The sequence below is a fragment of the Tympanuchus pallidicinctus genome, unplaced genomic scaffold, assembly GCF_026119805.1.
Source record: "Tympanuchus pallidicinctus isolate F22 unplaced genomic scaffold, pur_lepc_1.0 scaffold16, whole genome shotgun sequence".
Lineage (NCBI taxonomy): Eukaryota > Metazoa > Chordata > Aves > Galliformes > Phasianidae > Tympanuchus > Tympanuchus pallidicinctus.
Genome location: NW_026294679.1, coordinates 30,321,394 through 30,336,872, shown reverse-complemented (window position 1 = coordinate 30,336,872; position 15,479 = coordinate 30,321,394). Strand labels below are relative to the sequence as shown.

At 36.5% G+C, this 15,479-nt stretch overlaps 1 protein-coding gene across 1 annotated transcript in view; it reads left to right on the top strand.

Moving 5' to 3' along the window:
• Positions 1-15,479, top strand: part of NRG3 (neuregulin 3) — a 377,348-nt gene that overhangs the window by 332,705 nt on the left and 29,164 nt on the right. Inside the window, exon 5 of the mRNA XM_052677569.1 lies at positions 11,673-11,775. Within this exon, the coding sequence (XP_052533529.1) occupies positions 11,673-11,775 (103 nt within the window). The remainder of the gene's footprint in view (positions 1-11,672; positions 11,776-15,479) is intronic.

Here is a 15,479-nt window from a genome sequence, read left to right as displayed (position 1 = left end):
TTTAAGGAGTCATTACAGTATTGTAGTACTCTGCCTGACACAGTATATAAAAAAAAAAAAAGTTGTAAAGATTGTAACCTTTGTAACCTTTCAGTACAGAAATTACTCAGTACGTGATTTTGTCTGTGAGATGGCTAATAATAAAACATGGAGCAGGATGTTCAGGTGAGAGCAAGTATGCAGTATGTTCAGTGAGCATCCTGGCCACTGTTTCAAAATGTGATTGCAGAGAATTCAAAAGCCATCCTCTTGTAAATTATCTGGGTTTTTTTGTTTTTGTTTTTGTTTTTTTTAATGAGCTGAAATTTGGCATTGCCTAATAGAAGTGTGATCAATGAAAGGTTTGCTAAATTGGGACACATAGCTGGTGGTTTACTTCCTTCTCTGCCTTTTCTGAAATCTGATTCCACATTTTGGAACATTTGATGTTCCATATGCCAATTAAGAATATCTGGAAATGGATTATTTGTTCAATAAGAGCTAATTAGGACAAAACATAAGCAGAAAACTCTCATCTGAATGACAAATCTTGTTCCAGCCAATGTGCAGTAACGTCAGGTTGTACACAGTCTGATATCTCTCTGGTTTTACACCATTGTGGCTATTCTTAGTGAAATTTCTTTTGTATATTACAGTGTAGACCAGAATCAGTCCCAGTGTTTCTAGCTAGTTTCACTATACTCTGTGCTGTTGATGGATTTCCTGCATTAACTCATCTGAGGTATCACTTCAAGATTTCCAACTTGAAAAGGAGACTCAACAAGATGAAAATATTCAGAAGGGTATAATTAAAGCTGCAAGTGAGAAGATACTGGGATTTGAGGAAACTTGGCCTGTGAGGAAGTTGAGTGTTCTTGAATGTTATTCCCAACTATTAACTTGTTATTCATCAAATTTCATCTTAAAACTTTCTTGTCTCTGCCAGCAACTCTTACAAGTTTGTTCCAGTCATAGAACAAGTGTGTTCTGGTTATAGCTCTAAGGTCCACTAGTCTGAATGATCTAATTTCATTTAAACTTGATTCCTCTAAAAATCATCTTCTCTTAAAACCTTTTTCTGATCATAGATATTAGACATGTCTGCGCTAGCCCGCAGTACACCTGTATTTTCAATATAGTGTTAGTCTTGTTCAAATGAGTCAAATGCAGAGAGAGAAACAAGATACAACCTGGGCTTTATTTCCTCACTTTGCATCCAAAATGCTAAATTCAGGCTTTATCAGCAACTTCATTGTGGATGTTAATGATGTAGCAGTCACTGTTCCCACCAGTTACTGAAGCACTACTGACAGACAGGTACCCTCAGAATGCCCAGTGAGTCAGGCTTGAGAGCTAGCTGTGGAAGAGGCCAAGCATACAGCAATTTCTGATAGTTGAAACACTGCAAAGCAAAGAAGTGTAGCACCTGTAATTCTACATCTGATGTGTTTCTAGCCTTGGTCAAGAGCTAATAATTCAGTAGATGTTTGAAGTTAATTAATGGACATAACTGGAAGCTTGGCAGTATCTGTTGAGCATCATGCTTCCCTGGCAGCCGTGTTCTAATCAACGGATTTGCAGGCTGTAGCAATTTATCAAATGCTAGCTGTGTCAGATTATTTGGGCAAACAGTACCTTACCTTTGTTACCTGCTAATCTTATGTTTTCCTGTGGAACATCTCCATCTTAATTGAAACATAATCTGAAAACGTGAGAAGTAATTGGCATTTGTGAACCTGCTGCTGATGACAAAGCTGAAGAGACACAAAATGAGAAGCACAGAAATGAGACATTTCTCTTGCTCTTCACAGGCTTTCCACATTGAACAGTTTTTTTCATTACTGGGAGATACTGTTAGAGAAAAAGACAGATGAACTGAGATTTGATCTCTCCTTTAATCACATGAACCGAGAATATTTCAAGTCCTAACCTTTTTCATGACAATTTATTTAACTCATTCCTCTTAGTTTGTAATTAGTATTTCCACATGTCAATTCTGTGTTCTCTGGCAGTATTGTCAGAATTCTAAACTGGTGATGGCAGTATGTTGTCAAGTTGATGAATGGTGTTTTCTGATTCTGCTTTAGAGCAGAAGTTAGAGGTATGCCACTAAGATGATGATGAAGATAGGCCTTCTGAAGGAATCTCCTTTCTAGTTCTCAGAGAAGGAAAGCAGGTGAGAGCTGTCAAAGAGGTTCTTATTCTTCATATCCAGCTGGCAACTCTCATCACAAATGCAGCCCATTTTGTCTTGTCTTTCTGCCATGAACTGCTGTCTCCATTTTCTTAATAACTTCCTCTAGATCTGAGATAATTTTTATTTTTTTTTTTTAATTTAAGTCACTTCTAACTATAAACTGATAGCACATCATTCTGAAAATACTTCTGCTATTGCTGAGTCTAATGCCTTATTCTGTAAACTGAAAGAACTAGCATTGCACTGTAGGGTTTTGGATCACCATGCATCTGTTTGAAGTGGCAGGTTTGTGGATTTTTTTTCTGACAATTCATGTACTTCATTCTTGAAGAAAGATCAGCATATGTCATGGATTTTGAAATGCAAAAATCTATTAGCAAAAAATCTGGTTATGTGCATCCTTGCCTTGAAGCATATGGTTGCATCCTTTGGGGCTATGACAGGTGTTTAAAATGTGTCTGAATACATTCATATATGGAGGTGGACTATATATTGGTTTTTTGCACTTATCATTTTGGGAGGCCAGTAAAAGGAGTTAGAAGAATAAAGAAAACTGTATTTTTAACTATTTTAAGAATTTTCTTTGATCTGTGAGCACAATTAGGATGTCTAATAGATGTCTTGGAATATGGCAGTTGCTAAAGATTCCAATTCCCTTCGACAATCCTGAAGCAAAGGCATCTGAAAAGACTTGCACTGCAGCAGTCCCAGCAGTCGTGTACCCAGACTAGCTGACACTCAAGCAGTTTGGTTTTGGCAGCCTGCTGCTTACCTATAGCTACTGCCAAGTTCACAAACTAGATCCCTTACCGGGGGTGAGCACACAGAGCGAGTCTGCTAGACGTTTCGTGGGCTGAAGGCTTAACCGTGTCTTAACACTGCTACTCGCATTTATAGACATTAAGTATCTGCCACTGCTCTGTATGAACACTGGATCTATTATCCCTCTCATTGGCAAAATGCCTCTGGAGGATTAAAGGAAGAGTATATCTGCTTACAGGCGCCATATTGACTTTTCTCCCTCTGCCAACATAGACTGGGTGGCTCTCTGATTACTTGTGGGGATTTATCCTGCCTTAAGTGTTGTAGTCATTACAGTGATCAAACACGCATGTGCTGTGATGTGAACCTGACAGGAATGTTTTGTAACAAGGCCAGGGGGATGCCAGTGTACTTGGGCAGTGCACACAGCCAGGTTTCCTCCTTGTTTCCCCTGGCTCATGGTGTAGCTAGGGAAAATCAGTAGAGCAAGTACTGGCTGCACAAGTAAATAGTCCCTTAATTCTTCACGCACTGGGGGGCTTCCGCTGGGATGGTTTCAAGAGAAGCACCAGTGGTAACAGTGCTGTGAGGGATTCTTGTTCAGCTCCATCTGGCAGTCTCTCTCCTGGTTGTTTCATCCATCTCTGGTCACTTGACTTGGAAGGAGGAGCCAGGTTAAAAAGTTGGGACTTGAAACAAAAAGAGAGTAAATACGTAGACCTGTGCCTGCCAAGTCCTGTTTGTGAAATGCTGTACTTCGGCAGCGATGCAGTACCCTGTGTCGTATCTTTCTGCAGCCAAGTCCTTGTGCTCAGTGCTCTCACCCTCCAAAGCCTTCCCGAGTAGAAGATCACATTTCTACTCAAATATTTCAGGTTTCAGGTTACTAACAATTTTCTCTAGTTCTCCTGTCACTGGTTTTCCGTAGATTAAAAAAAATAAAAATCACCCTGGTTTAAATAGCAGTAGTCAAAACAGAGACAGTATTTAATTATAATATTGCTTGGCTTACTGTGAGTTTCTGTTAATATAACCATCAACAGTAACTGTTAAATATATTTTGGCAGCTCTGACGTTAGCTTGAGATTTGAATGAAATGTTCAATATTGGTAAGTGAGCAACATACAGAATATATAAGCCTCATCCGTGGGAGAAATTCCAGTGATCGGTCTTCTCTGGTAACAGCAATGCAAGATCTGAGATACAATAAAATACATGCTGGGAAATGAAGACGTTATTACATTAGATGTTAGGTATGTCTATGGTCTCAAATAAGAAAACCCTCATCACCTAAGGAATTAGCAAGCCAGAATTAAACAATATTGTTGCATTATAAGATTATTATAATATTTTTATGTAACAGTTATCTCCAAACTATGGAGTTATGCATACAGTGACTTTGAGTGCAACAGTTAAGCATCTGATTTGATACCTATTGCACTTGGGATTGTCCCAACTTGGGTTAATCTCTGTATGCATGTATGTGTATTAACTCATGCAAGAGTCTTGTGTCTAAATGTCCTTCCTTTTAATCCTCCATTTATTAACATGAAGTATGGCTGAACCAAGACCTCAGGAGAGCTGCAAGGCACAGCTGAGCCCTTGAGAAAACGGACTTTGCAGAAACAGAAGGTCCCATTGCAAGAAGTGTGAATGCTGAGTGGAAATTTTGCTGAAAGATTTTTCATGCTGATTTCGAGGAAAAAAAAAAAATTGATAGAAACAACATTTTGAAAGAGCAAAATGGTTTTTTATTAAAAGATATTAAAAAAAAAAAAGAAAAAATTAAAGCTGATAAAATCAGAGAAGAAAAATATGCCAGAAACAGCCAAAAATTGAGACACAAGACAGTGAGTCACTGTGGAACCGGGCTAGCATACTATTACTACTCTTACCTCCCAGTTAAAGATGATCATACAGAATTGTAGCATTTACACAGACAGTCAGAGAAAGCGAAGGAATAATGATCTAAGAGAAATCTGTGTGATCCTGAAAGATCTCTAGGACTTGGCAAATAACTAACAGCATGTAAGAATATATATTAAAAACAAAAACCATAAGAATTGAAAAATAAAAGCCAAACATATCTAAACCTTTCTGGAAAGAAAATTATACAGTAAATCATAGCTGCTGTGATTTACACTTGAAAGCTTTTTACATATTTATGAGAAGTTAGAAGCGTTTTTATGTGCAGCGCAGGAAATGTTGCAAGTTCCTTTGTTCAATGGAAGACCACTGGCTATCATTCAGATTTTGTAATTTATTGTGCATATGTGGATTTTCTTACCCAAATTTCAAATGATTTCAAAACTATATGATAGTATGAGATATCAGAATGTGATATTATGAGATGTGAGACTGATCAACAATGTTATAAACTCGAAGCTTGAACTGTGCACAGTATCTGCTTGGTTGGTGTTTTGCCATGAAACTAAATCATTTTTTTGCATACTGTCATTCTGTGGTTAGTTTGCCATCACTGAGACTGGTCTGATGGTGATTGACCTCATTTAAATGATTAAATTTGCATCAGTAGAAACTGGAGATACTTAAAGCTGTGGTTCTCAGTAAGCAAAAGTGACATAAGACTTGATTGTATGTCTTCAAGCCTTAGCTACCAGCTAAAACGCTGAAGTTACTAAAACACAAATGTTTTTAACTCTTAGTTCGATAGCAGTTAGATCAGTGCTAGCAATGAGCATGCACACAGAGGCTGATAAGACTTATTTAGTGAATTTTGTTAATAAATGAATAATGTTAACAATCTTAGAAGTGGGATGAAAATAGGTCAGAACAGACTTGTGTTGTCCTGGTTGTAAGTTGTCAATATAGGAAAAACTCCTAACCAAACATTTTCTGAAAAAAATGCAAAAGCTACTTCTCAACTCCTAAATGCCCACGGAACTACTTCAAGCTATTTTAATACGTTTATTATATTGAAAGTACTTAACTAAGGCTTTGAACGTTTGATAGATTTGAACACTCTTTATAGCTGATAAAAACTATAGTTGCCTGCAGATAAAAGGAAATTATAATTATTGTTTTCTTAGGAAGCTAAAGTTAAAATTAATTTACCTTCAGAAATTGAAATCTTGCTGTTCAAAAGGGCTTATCAAACACTCACATCATAACAAGTAGTAATGACTAAGAATGCTAGCATGTTCAATCCTATTGTAAAATATTTTACACATTCTTATTTAACATTAGCCCATCTCAATTTTTTCTTGTTTTGTTTTTGAAAATAGAATGAGACAAAAGGTGGAGAGTGATTTCATTTTCTAGCTTGTGTTTTATTTTGTTTTTTAAGAGTGGGCTTGGTGGACCTAATTTTTCATGAGATTTTGGTTTATTAATTTTATGAGACTTGGCCTTTCACTAAGCAACCTAAAATAACTGACCCTGAGAGCTCAGGGTTAGAATCGTCTGCCTTTGCATCCGTTTTTCATGATGAGTTTTTAACATTCTGCTTAATTCGTTACTTCAGTTTGTAATATGCCATGCAAAACTACTGCTAATGCAGTATTAATAGTGTAGAATCAAGTACTCAAAAATAGGTCGTTCAAAGAGGTTGAGCAATCGTCCTTTCCTTCTCTGTCCTCTGCATACACAGAAAATGATCCCACTAGGATTAAATGTCAATAGTCAAACATTGTATAATGTCATGCAATTGTAATAGATAATGAACTACATCTATTTCACTTTGCTCTTGGTAAGGTACTTTTGCTGTAGACATTCCATGGGCACAAGAAAATGTATTTTCTTAATCTTTGTTACCACTGGAATCGTGGAACTGTCTTCCCGAGGGAGGTTAACTATTACAGCTATGAAATGCTTTGTGAACGTTAGCCAGCAGAAGTTATCTTGATCCAATTCTAGCCTGAAATGTGAATCTGTGCAATTAACCTTGACACGGCCTTTCTGTAAGTGATATGGGGTACAAACTTCCGTTCCTTACTTGAGAACTGAAGTATTCTGAAGCCCTTCCAGAAGAGAATTCTACCCAGACACAAGTTGAAGGAAGAAAACTCAATGACTAAGAAAGATATCTGAGAACTAGAATAAGGTTTTTCTCACATTTTATGTGAGAGCACGTAGGCTCTTAATGAAATTGGAGCAGACTTAGCTGGGATAGGTTTTTCTGTTTTTTATTTATTTTCATTGGCTTCTTCCTTTTGAGTTTGAGATGTTTATCATATTAAACTCTGAAACAGGAGAAGGAAGCATTATCCTCATGGTTATAGAAGATGTAAGGCTCTTGAATTACCCAAGGTCAAAGAAATTTTTGAACTGTGGCTTGTCGTATTTTAACTGCTAAATCACTCTGCCTTAGAACAAGCCACAGCATATGGCAGTGCGTCTGTGTGGCAGGTTTTTGCAAGTGAAAGAACAGGGAAAACTCTTGGGAGAGCTGAAAGTCTGATGCTGAGGCAATCACAGATTGTTTTGTGGAACTTGCAGTCTTTTTTTATTCTCTTCATAAATTATATTTAGAATGCCTTACATAGTTCAGTATTTGTCACATATAAATCTAAGTATATTGGGAAATATGCTCTTAACTAATCATTTGCCTTTTCATTTGTGATAATCCATGCTTCATTGGAAATCTCAATGTGCACTGAGTTTCCATGCAGTCCTCCTCTTTTGTTGTACAGAAGACTTCTATATGGTCCTCTGAGGATACAGGACACCAGTAATTTTCTAAATATCAAATGATGCTACTGAGGTATATGAAAGTCACTATTTGTATTTTGTTATAATTTTCACTAGGCCAGCACAGTTCTTTATAGTTGGAATAACTTTCAAAATTATTTCAATGAACTGAGAAAATATACAATAAAACTAGAGGATCAACTGATTATGGCTGGTAATGGTGTTGTACGTTAGGCTAACAAAGTCTACATTAATCTGTTTTTGTTAGCTGATTTTTTTTTTTCCTCAGTCATATGGATAGAAATACATGTAGTTCTTTCTCAAGGAACCCATACCCCTATTCTTTTATAGCAAAGTTACAAAGGAGAGACATGTTTCAACTTACTTAGACAACCAAAGCACTATATTCTTCAGAAGTAGCAATCATGAGAAAAATGTCTGTCCTACACATTTTATCCTCTGAAGTTTTATGTGCATTCTTCAGCAGGTCTTTCCATATGCATAAAGCAGAGAGAGGACAGCCTTTAAGAGTAAATTTTAAAGAGCAAGAGAATCAAAAGGGAGCACAACACCTGGAATATGACATGTACTTTTTTCAGTGACAGGTTAAATTTGACTGCAGTGTGATCACTAGAAGAAACATTGCTTTCATGGGTCACCAATAGTCAATTTTATATTTCATAACAGTAGCAAATATGTGAAATAAGCTTAGTAGTAAAGGTGTGAGAAGTTGAATTCAAGCTGAGAATGATGAAAGGGGCAAGGTGAAAGGTGAGTTAAGTTTGTTGTGGCAATGAAGACGAGAAAGAATCAGTTATGTAAATAAAAGTGGGCTGGATATGTAAATGGTGTACATGGTGAATGAGGATTTGCCTACAGGAACCTGTCCTGAGGGACTTAATGCTCCACATGAGTTTGTCTTGTCTTAATGGATCATTCTTTCCATAATTTACACTAAACAAAATAGTCGAATCAATTCACTGTTTTATTGTTCAGCTGGTTTATGTTTGTTGGTATGTGTATAATTTCAATGCTGAATGGAAATACTGTTCTGCATTCTTAACTGGATTATCCAAGAATATCAACATCAGCATATAGTTTGGGTTTTTAGCTGCATCGTTTTCTTGCCTGTTAATTAAATGAGGAATCTCTCCCTAGAATGTTTATTTCAATAAAATGTAATCAAGATAGTCTATTTCACCAGGAATGTATGAATAATTATCAGTAGAGAGAGACATCTAATAATTTGAGTCACAATTTATATTACCTTGGGTAGTTTGTTACAGTGTGTGAATACGTGCGTCTGTGTAGGCTGATGCATCTACAGCTAAGGAGAAGTAATCTTTGGTTCTCTTTTTTGCACATTATTTTCATTGGTGTTCTGTTCTGTGAGAGCAAGAGCACTCAGCAGCACTCTGCTGAAGCTCTCTGGCTTATCATGTGTTAGGTTCAAGGGCCCTCATTTGCACACCTCAGCTTCTGAGCGCTCAGTTGTACTGTACAAGTTCAGGGCAATGGTGGACTTAAAGCGTGTCAACAATGAGGAGACCTTCGAAGTTTTCAGGGAGATTCAGATTAAATTTCTGTCAAAAGGAAGGGCTTTGATTTGTTTTTAAAGGAAAAACAAAAAGGATGTGGAAGACTTGAGAATAGAAAAATGCTAAACTGATTATATTTTAAGATGTTTGAGATGGAAAATGGAGTCCAATACATAAACACAGATTTAAAGGATATAAAAAAAATGAACAAAGGTGTCTAATGGAGTTAAGCTAATCAATAACTGGTTCTTTAAATATGTGCCATACGGAATAAACAGAAAGTAAAGAAAGCATTGATCAGAATGTCTTGAAAGCTAGTGACATGACAGGGATTAAACAGTCTCCACAAAGACTTAAATCTTCACATAGTGGCTTGGGCAGGATAATATTGTCCAGTCTCTGAAGTGCTTTTATCTTGGTAAAATGTATTCTAAAGCATCTTTAACAAGGCTGTGGTAGCTATTCAGAACTGACGAAAGACCATGGACATATGAAATTCATAGTTTCAACAAAACAACAAAAGCAATAAAGTTTTTAATGGACACCTAAGTTGACAGAAAAGCAAAAGTAGGTCTTTTTTTCACAAGACTTACATCTGTTTCTTTTTAATTATATGCAGTGTCTGAGTGAAATTACTGTTTGTAAGTATGTATGTTTTATTTGTGATCTTAGGCAGAACGTGCTGAAATTGGTGTTGAGTCAGAATAGATTGACAGTTGTGAAGCTGAATAATTTCTTAACTATTTGCAGTGTGCTCACCCTGACAAAGTGATTTGAAATGCATAAGATCAGTCCTATGAGCACCGTAGTGGAAATGGAAGGTGGATAGCTCTGTATTTATGCACAGTAGTGAAAAACAAGGAACAGGAATCCGTAGTTGGTTGCTATAGGAATTTACAGTCTAGATCCAAATTATATTCATGCTGTAAGGAATAGAATTAAAGCTCTGATGAAATCTATTTTATTGCTATATTACCAATGTTTTCTAATGAATTACATTTCTGGCTATGTTTCAGACTTCCTAGGTTACTATATTTGCTTCTTGTTATGTTTAAAATAGTACCATAACAGTACAACATCTAGAATTTCAAAACTAAATGAGGAAGAAAAGTCAACAGGAGCTGAGGATGTTTTGCATCTTAGAAATGAGTTCTTAATCACTATATTATTTTTTGAGTGAGCAAGTAAAGAAGTAATTAAGAAACAAATGTTTGCTACTTGTAATTTTTTTTTGAAACAGCTTATGATAGGGAAATTGGACTTTTGCTAGAGACAAATTGTTCTGGAAAAATCCAAGTGTTTAGAAATGGCAATGGAGTAGTCTGTGTATTTTTTTGCTTGGGTAATAAATAATTAGTACTGATGAGGACACTGTACGTAGTATTTAGTCATTGTAATAAATACAGTATTTAACTGAAGTTCCAGTTAGATTATGATTTTTCCAATATTTGCCCAGTTTAATCTTGTTGTTGTCATACATTCTTTCTTCTTAGAACCCTGAGCTTTGCACACTTAGAATATGGAGATGCTGTAAACCCACTTAACACATGAGTCTGGTATCCATGTTTACAGAGGTTCTGCATTGAAGATCTCTGACTTAGAAAGGAAACGTAGCTCTACCAGTACTGAGCTTGTACTGTGCTTTGATAATCCTCCATGTTGGTTTTCTACCTCAAACTCATGAATGAAAAGATTACTTTATGTGCTATATGTTTTGGGAAAGTGACTCTGAAACAACAATCTTACAACAGTTTGTACTATAGAAGTGGTAGAATTAATAAAAATATAATAGAATATTTAGGAGCTCTTGATAAATTCAGTATGTGAAACTCCATTTGCCCATCATCTGTCTGTAGTCATGAATGAGATCTTCCTCTTGTTTTCTTAGCTTTTTTCTTCTTTTTTTTTTTTTTTTTTTTAATTCATTCTGTTCCTGTTTTGAAATCAATTGGTAGGTGATGAGATTTATTAACGAAATTACTTCAGAAAATTGAGATTTCCAGGATGCGTTGTGACGTAATAGTCTTTGGAATCCAAAGTTGGTTGAATTGATGTTTTCACTATATAAGAATAACCATGCTATCAGAAAAGAAAAGAAAAAAAAAAAAAAAAAACCTGACATTTTTCTGGTAGCTAAAAATGAACTCCCGAGTCTTGTGGGACTTCGGGAGAGCTCTGATGGATCTTGCCTTAAGCCAGTTAAGCTCCATGGTTGTAGGGCTCTTTATTCCACTGACAGTGGAAGCATGATCTTCTAAAAAGCGGGAACGGGGCATATAGGGCAAAGAAAATGTTAAACTTCCCCGATTTTTATGCTTATGTATCTTTGAATGTGTTTGGCGACCATTTTGTAAAACTTTCCTAGGAGACCATACCTCTGCGAGATGAGAGGTTCAGAGAAACATTCTGTTGAGGAACTGGACAACTCAGAACTCCAAAATCTCACATATTTGTCCATCACTGGTGAAACCATGTTGTACAGAAATCCACTTTTTACAAGTACTGTTTTCTGATGCCTTCATAATTCTCAATTTTGCTGTTTACAGAGAGCGAAGAAATTTACCAGCGCCAGGTGCTGTCTATTTCCTGTATCGTCTTTGGCATAGTCGTAGTGGGCATGCTTTGTGCAGCGTTCTACTTCAAAACAAAGTAAGAGCCTTTGTCTAGTGTTTGTTTTTCAGCTTCTGTCCTTTTTACGACTTTCCAGTTCTTCAGTTTCTCCCCTCTGTTTGAAGCTGTTGTTATTTCCAGACAGGTTAGAACAGTTCTCCATGGCTAGAACATCTAAGTGAAAACAAAACAAAACAAAAAGCCATGCACACAAACAAGTATTACATGTCCTTTCTGTTTTCCTATACCAGGAAAGAAGAGATTGTGTCCCTTGTATTCCTTTCTCTGGACAATAATTGGCATTAATCACTTCCTTATTTTGAAAACTAAAGGTTTATGATACCTTTTTTTAGTTTATGTTCTGCATTTTGTTTTCCTTAATGTCCCTCTTTTTTCTGTATGCTGGTAATAAAGGCAAAAGTTAGCAATGTGTGAACAGTCAAGTTCCTTGTGGATAACTGCAGCCATTAGCTGAGAGTTGTAAACTGATGATGTGAGCTGCATAACTGAGTATTTGTAGTTCACAAGGATGTGGAACTGTATAACTAAGGTGGAATCATCTGTACTAAACTTTTTTCAAGCAAAATGCTTTTCATTTTATTTTTCTTTATCTCCTCCACTGGACATTATCTTTAGTATTTATTGCTGTGTGTGTAATTTGACTACACAAACCTCATGGCAATTACATGATGTGCTTGTTAACGCCACTGCATTTATAAATATGTTCTGTATGACCATCATCCTTCATTGCTGTTCAAACTAGAGCTAATGAGAAAACATGCATCAATATAAATATTATCTGCATGAAGTTAGCCATGGTGGCTGAGTATTAAGAATGTGGAGGTTTCTACAATTTAGAAGTTGGATGCTTATCTGAATACACACAGACCATAAATTTATTTTAATGGGAAGGAAATCTGACAAAAACTACTTTCTGCAGGAAAAAAAATGTTTCGAGCTTTCTCTCAGGAAAAGGAGAAATGCACACTGGAAAAATCACCAGACCTTTTTATTTTTTTCCCCTTTCTGCACAAATTTCAGCACTATTGTGCACATGATTTGAGTGAAGACTTGGACCTGGTTCATTTTTTTCTAACCCCCCTTACCTGTTCTAAGGACTTAAGGGATTCTGTTTAACTGTTCTTTCGAGCTAGAGTATGACAGGAACATAAACCAAGGGAATTCTGTGGTGTGGCAGCTATTTTTAAAAATAATGAGTAGAAATAATGCATCAAAGTTGCACTCAGAGGACTGTAGTGGTTCCTATCTCAGGTTAGTGTTTTATTATTGGTTTTAACTGATAGTTAGGAGTTACTGAGAAGAATTGAAGTCTACTCATGCCAGATTCTGGAATCTGAAATTTGAGGAGTATTGAGAAAATGAGCACCTTCAGTTCTGTCAAGAGGTCCTTTCAAACATAGGAAGCACAGCAGTGTTAGCATACTAATCCCTAAGTGCTTGATTGTGGTCCCATCTTGCAAACTGTCCAGAAAGTAAGCCTTTTCACTGCTTTGTCCCTGCCTTCACAGGAAGTTAGCATGCCTGTTCGTTGTCTAGATAACCGAATCTATGACGACCAGGCAGGTGAGGTAGTAGAGTTTGCCCAGTCTAAGGCAGGAGATGGGAATGCTGTAGCTATGCAGAAATAGCTGGAGATGTCAAAAGCTATAGAAGTTAAGTAGCACTGCAATTTCTCTTGCCTTTCAAATTGATTTCTTAAATGTTTTCACTGCTCATGAGGTTTTTTTCCCTTTTTGTTATTAGCACCATTCCCACAAAAGCCTGGAAAGAGTCAGTAACTAATTATCAGTCTGCATGTTGTTTTTCTGCTAATGCCTTGACTCAAACTTCAGCAGGTGACCATGGTTGCATACCAGGCTCACCTCAGTACAGATCAGCCTGGGACACTCCCTCTAAAAGCATGATCCCTCTTGGTCTGAACACCCATGTGAAGCTCCTGGCCCACACAAGAGTGCCTGAACTGGGTTGCATAGAGGCCGCATAAAACATTATTGTATCTCTGATGCTGCCCAGTGTCTCAAGGGTATAAAAGCGAAGTTAAGGCTGAAGCAGCAAAGTTAAAATGAATCAACCATGATGTGTGTTAGCACAACAGATTTTCAGATCTTTTCATCATGCAGACGTGTCTCCATCATGCTTGCAGGTTATCCAAGCATTCCTCCTGTCTGGGGGATGATCTTCTTGTTTAACTTTTATCAAATATTACTTAACATCTAGGGAAACTGAATGGTGCACAATCTGGCAGGGAAAAGGAAGTTTATTTGAAGAAGCAGACCCTGACTTCTTCATCCTGATGTTTGTATAATACCTGCTGCTAGATGTATGTGATTTTCTATACAGTGTATTAAAAATCCTTTAAAATATACTCTCTCTGGGCAAGTTAGAACTTTATAACTAAACACTATGCCTTTTCAATTTTTCATTTCACAGTAGTAAAGAAATTACTCTTAAGTGTTAACAACAGAGGGGAGACCACAGTAAAAAGCAATGGGCTTCTCTTTATAGCTTAGGATTTTATAGATGACCAGTGACTTCATTTTCTTGCCAAGATAATACTTTATTGCAGAATATCTGTGAAGTAAAACACAGAAGACTCATTTGTTTTAAAGACTAAAAATACAAAATAAATATATTAAGCAGTAACTTTAAATTATTAATTTCAAGTTTTATAATCCTGCATCCTATTTTTTGACAAAATGAATATGCATAAACCTAACATCAGCGTTAGGTTACATGAACATTAAAGGGAAACTAATTATTAAATTGTTTTTCTTCGTATATTACCTTATAGAATCTCAGTTGTAATGTTAAAAATCACTCGCTGCCTGCTGAAATTTGGCTCAGCATCAGCTGCTGTACAGAAGCTGTGCATAGCACAGCGAAGCAGGGCTGCTGCTGCTGGCCAGTCCTTGACCTTGCTGGGTGGGCTCCAAGGTCTTTGTAGGATTGCTGCATGCAGTGCATCTGCTGAGGAGAATAAAGTAGGAAGGAAAGAATTAAACTAGGAGTGGGGACTTATTTCTCGTTTAGAACTCCAACAGTGTATCTTTCCCAAAGAGCAGTCTCCGATTAAAGGCCTCAAATATATTCTGCTGACTGTATTTGCTTAACTGAGCTCTATCTGCTGGCAGAGGATAAAATACTTCCTTAAAATAGAGCTTTCTGCCTGAAATCCACAATAATGTGTAGAACTTTAGAACTCAGTTTGTCAGTATAATACGGCAGAAAGAGAAAGCTGTTTTTAATCATATAGTTATCTCTTGAATATTGCAAATGACTTGTCTTAGAGGCATTGTCAACTGTGACATAGTGGATCATAGTGTAATATGTCAAAAGTAGCCTCAGATACACTATTGATGCTTTTTTCTAGATTAAAGCATGTAAGCAAAAGCTGATGTATGCAAGATAGTAGGTGAAGTCTAATGAGCTGCTAGCAGAAATGTTTGATTCTGTCACACATTTTATAACAAACAGAGACAAATGCTGCTGTATTTGCCAAAATCTCTGTTCCAAATCTGAGCAAAATGCTTTTTTAATATCCAGGCCTACTTGCAATTGTTAAATATGTTGTAGATAATCTTTCTTTCAAATTTTTGTGCTAAAACAGCCAGCATGCTATTGTAGTAATCTGAGAATAGAAGACATTTTTGAGAGAAGAGCTCTTTTCTTCTTTTGTTCAGCTTCTCCAGAAAATGACCGCTGCATTGAAATATTAGACACTG